At 35.1% G+C, this 4189-nt stretch overlaps 1 protein-coding gene across 1 annotated transcript in view; it reads right to left on the minus strand.

The window, feature by feature from the left end:
- Window positions 1-4189, minus strand: part of DNAH7 (dynein, axonemal, heavy chain 7) — a 250129-nt gene that overhangs the window by 55055 nt on the left and 190885 nt on the right. Inside the window, 1 exon segment of the mRNA XM_008563289.1 lies at window positions 3903-4189. This exon segment is cut by the window's right edge and continues 18 nt beyond it. Coding sequence (XP_008561511.1) covers window positions 3903-4189 — 287 coding nt within the window.

Below are 4189 nucleotides of genomic sequence, written 5' to 3' on the forward strand. Positions count from 1 at the left end.
TGCTCCTTTATTAAATTAAATACAGTCCTGTGCTACTCTGTTCATAAATCCATAAAAGCTGAAGAAATCACAAAACTTGGCAAACATTTTTATTTGCCACAGAGACAAAACATGGAAATATGAATCATCACAGCATTTCCAACTGACGGCTTTCTAGTAAGTGCTAACATGTGTTTTTACTGACAGACCAGGCTCGGCTTGCCCTCTTGCATTAAACAAATGACCTGAAAGTCCAAAAGTTGTTGCAAGGATAGAAAGGTTTATTCAGATTACCGGTACTCAACTAAATGTCTAACCAAGCAAACAAACAAAGAGAAAAGAGTAGCAGTGGGGTCTGGTTTAGCCTAGTCCTAATCAGCGTGGCCAACCTATTCCATTAACAGTAATTGATAAAAGTAGTTCTCCCCACTGTTTTCAGCATAAAGAAGAAAAGTATCGACTAGATTTAAATCAGAAAAACAAAGCATAGCCAGGAGCCCTCCAGGGTGCACCTATACAGGAATGGATACGATCCAACCATACAGAAGAGGGCTCGGAAAATCAGAGAAAGATAGAGAGAATAAAGCATTGCCTTGTCAGAATTTAGGCCAGAGACTCCAGGAGAGATCTACCAGCAGCAGAGACATGGGAGCAAAACAGTCCCAGTGGCCACTTGCCTCTTGCAGCTAGAATCCTCTCTGGTGCCCAAAGCTTTCCAATTTTTGCCAATGATTAAATTAGGCTCTCAAATTCCAAAGTCATAGAAATGAACAATGTACCCAACAGTAAAGCAAGCAACGCTTTATTAAAAGAGGAGATAGACTTATGCATAAGGGGGGTAGCGACAGTAAAGCTGTCCCCCCGAGGGGAGCTGTTCAGGGTCTTTTATAGGGAAAGGAGTTAAGGGGTGGCAGGCCAGCGTCACTCAAGGCGGTCCGTTCTGTTCTTCCTGGTTGCATCATGGGTGCATGCTCAGTAGGCAGTGGTGTTCATCATTGTCACCCCAGGAGGGTCATTGTAGCAGTCACCTTGATGCTTTGTGCCCAGGTGGGAATTCCTAAAGGGGTCTTAAGGTTAATCTGTAACTTTTACAATTATAGTAAACAAGCCTTGGGAGGGTCTATTTCCTCTCTTATCTCAGTCTATTTTGTCAGAGCAGCCCCCGGGGTAATTATTTGCCCTGAGAAGTCTCATGACTGAGGAGTGGAAAAGTAACAGTGTCCTCTGCAGGGAAAATGGAGTCAGTTTGGTTCACAGGCCTAGCCTTACTCTGTTTCAGTGTGATCTGTATTCATAATAAATCTTAACATAAATATAACACTTTAAGCGTTTTCACTTAATTATCACATAAAAAATTAAATTATCATTGAAATAAAATTTTTAAAAATGTTTTTATTACATAATAGCCCCCAACTGGAAACTACCCAAATGTCCTCAACAGTAGAACAAATAAATACTTTGTGGTACATTGTTAGGACAAATAAAGATTAAAAATCAGAGGTTTGATTTTCCCTGTTGAAAATAAGAAGAGAGATTCCCCTTCTCTCCTCTCTTTGAAATGAATACCAATCCTTTTGAGAACTAGTGAGGCCTTTGTCAGCTTTATGAATTGCAAACAACAAGGGAGATAGCACCCCACCTGCAAGTTTCTGTCTCAAGGTAAGAGCCTAACCTCAGTAACTTCCTTGTAAATGGCTGGAAATTATTTCTAAGAAAGATCACTTAAAATTTTGTTCTCTTTATTTCAGTAATCCTTGCTAAACTTGAGAATTTCAAAAATTGGAAGAAATAGAGAAATAACCTAAACATTTTTAAATATCATCATATAAAAATGAACTTTAGCCTGTATTATCATGCATTTCTTCCCCAGAAATAACCCCCTCCCTCCCACTCTTTTCTTTCTCAGGGGTAGGCATCTGAAATTTTTTTCACCAAGCCAAAAGTGTCAGGCTTACATCTTTATTAGTCTCATATTCAAGCATGTAAAATAATGAATGATACTAATAAAAAAATTGCTCAGTCTAAGAATATTCAAAATTTTAGACATCTACCATCGTAAATGAAAGGAATTCAACTAAGATTTCAGTGAGATTAGAATTTTGGATTTCTAAAAAAAAATAATTCTTAACTATGAATGATAAATATCAAATTGAGTTTCTTTTGTGCGTATGAACAGTCAAGAAACTGAAGTATCTATATTTGTATTGATCAAGAAGATTATAAAAGGCAAAGACTACAACTAATTAATTTCTTTGTTCAAAAATTTCATATTAGACTTTATTAAAAACATGTTTTAATACCAAACTAAAAATTCTCTCACTGATAACAAATCAAATGAAATCCTAATCTCTCATAGATTTACTATTAAGGTAGATCTTAATTCCACTACTTATTGTACTAGCCACCAGTAAAATAAGGTATTTTATGTTAATAAGAATAACACAAAAGCAGCTCTGATTACCATAAATATTATGACAAGATTTGGGTTTTTTTCCCTTAGGTACTTTACAAATTTTGTATGTGGGTTTTTTCACCCAGGTACTTTACAAATTTTGTATATCAACTTGATATGTGTATATCAAAATGTTTATTTGCAACTTTGGGAATGCAAGCTCCTAGAAAGTAGGAGTCATATATTTGGGGAGTATTAACTACTCTTTCCATACCTCCAGTCGTCAGTATATTTTGCAAATGAGAAATGAAGTAAATGTTTTCTTTTTCTAGAATTGCATTATCACCTCATATCTCTGTAAACAATTTTGTGGCAGGCTGAATTTGGACACATCTGNAAGAAATCATTTAAAATCATTTCACGTATACCTTCTTTTATAAGAAACAAAGAGCTTGCGACCTAAAGAAAGGCATCACTTTATGACAAATATCCATAATGGTGATGTTGTATAATTAATTTCTTATCTTGCAAAATGTCACAAAGATGGGCCTTTCTGCTCCAGTTCCCTTTCTAATGATCATTTATGTGAACTAAAGAGAAATATGGCAAGCCAATCTACTCTGCCATCAAGTATCTCAGCTTGGAGTGAATGGAAAGTATCACTCCATTTATTTTTTGAAATTTTACATGACTTATAGAGCTTTACCTTTTTTACTTGCGATATAGATATTATGAGCAGAAAGTGGGATGCAACATATTCACACCATGCTCCAGTGAAAACAGGTAACCTCAGTTACATGTTGAATACTAAAACTTTTAAGCTGAAATTTTGTGGGACAGTTGAAAATACATTGCCTTGATTTGTGGCAGTCTTTTTAATTCCTCCAGTGCTGAAAAACTTGCATGTAAAACTATCCTCAGTAATGCAATTGTCTAAATTAACAGAGAGGCATCAAAAATCCTTACATTTTCCTCTTAAATTTTCTCATCCAGTGTACCTATTAAATGTAACAAAATAGATCTTTAAGGTATATTTTCATTCTAAGTGATCTCAAAGCAAATAAGAATAATTCTGTGTTTGATGACATTTAAAACCTTTTGTTTTCAGCTCCTTGTAANACTTTACAAATTTTGTATATCAACTTGATATGTGTATATCAAAATGTTTATTTGCAACTTTGGGAATGCAAGCTCCTAGAAAGTAGGAGTCATATATTTGGGGAGTATTAACTACTCTTTCCATACCTCCAGTCGTCAGTATATTTTGCAAATGAGAAATGAAGTAAATGTTTTCTTTTTCTAGAATTGCATTATCACCTCATATCTCTGTAAACAATTTTGTGGCAGGCTGAATTTGGACACATCTGTTTAATCTCTAATTCCCAAATATATTTCTGGTACAATGATTAATCAGATTCATTTTAGGGAAGTGGCTATAATGCTCACACCCTTCTGAAACACAATGAAAGCCACAAATTACTCTCTAATTTTCACACATTAATTAGTATTAATTAGTGTTTCCTTTACATACCTTTTTGCTAAAATTTCTGATTTCTCTGAATGTTCAATAGAGAGGATGAAAAGGTTAATAAACCAGGTCAGAGAATATTGATACATAGGCTCAATGTTGGCTAGATCAGCAATAGAAAAAAACAGGATGGAGGAATGGATGGCAATAGGCCGATAGCCCAGGCGGGTGGTGTCAATCTTTCTCTCTGTCTCTTCAGCTACTTCTTGCTTTTGAGAAATCTCATTAGCCAAAGCTTTGGAGGAAGATAATATCTTAATAGCAGTTTCATCTTCTAATATATTGCCTTC

The sequence above is a fragment of the Galeopterus variegatus genome, unplaced genomic scaffold (assembly GCF_000696425.1).
Source record: "Galeopterus variegatus unplaced genomic scaffold, G_variegatus-3.0.2 Scaffold172, whole genome shotgun sequence".
Lineage (NCBI taxonomy): Eukaryota > Metazoa > Chordata > Mammalia > Dermoptera > Cynocephalidae > Galeopterus > Galeopterus variegatus.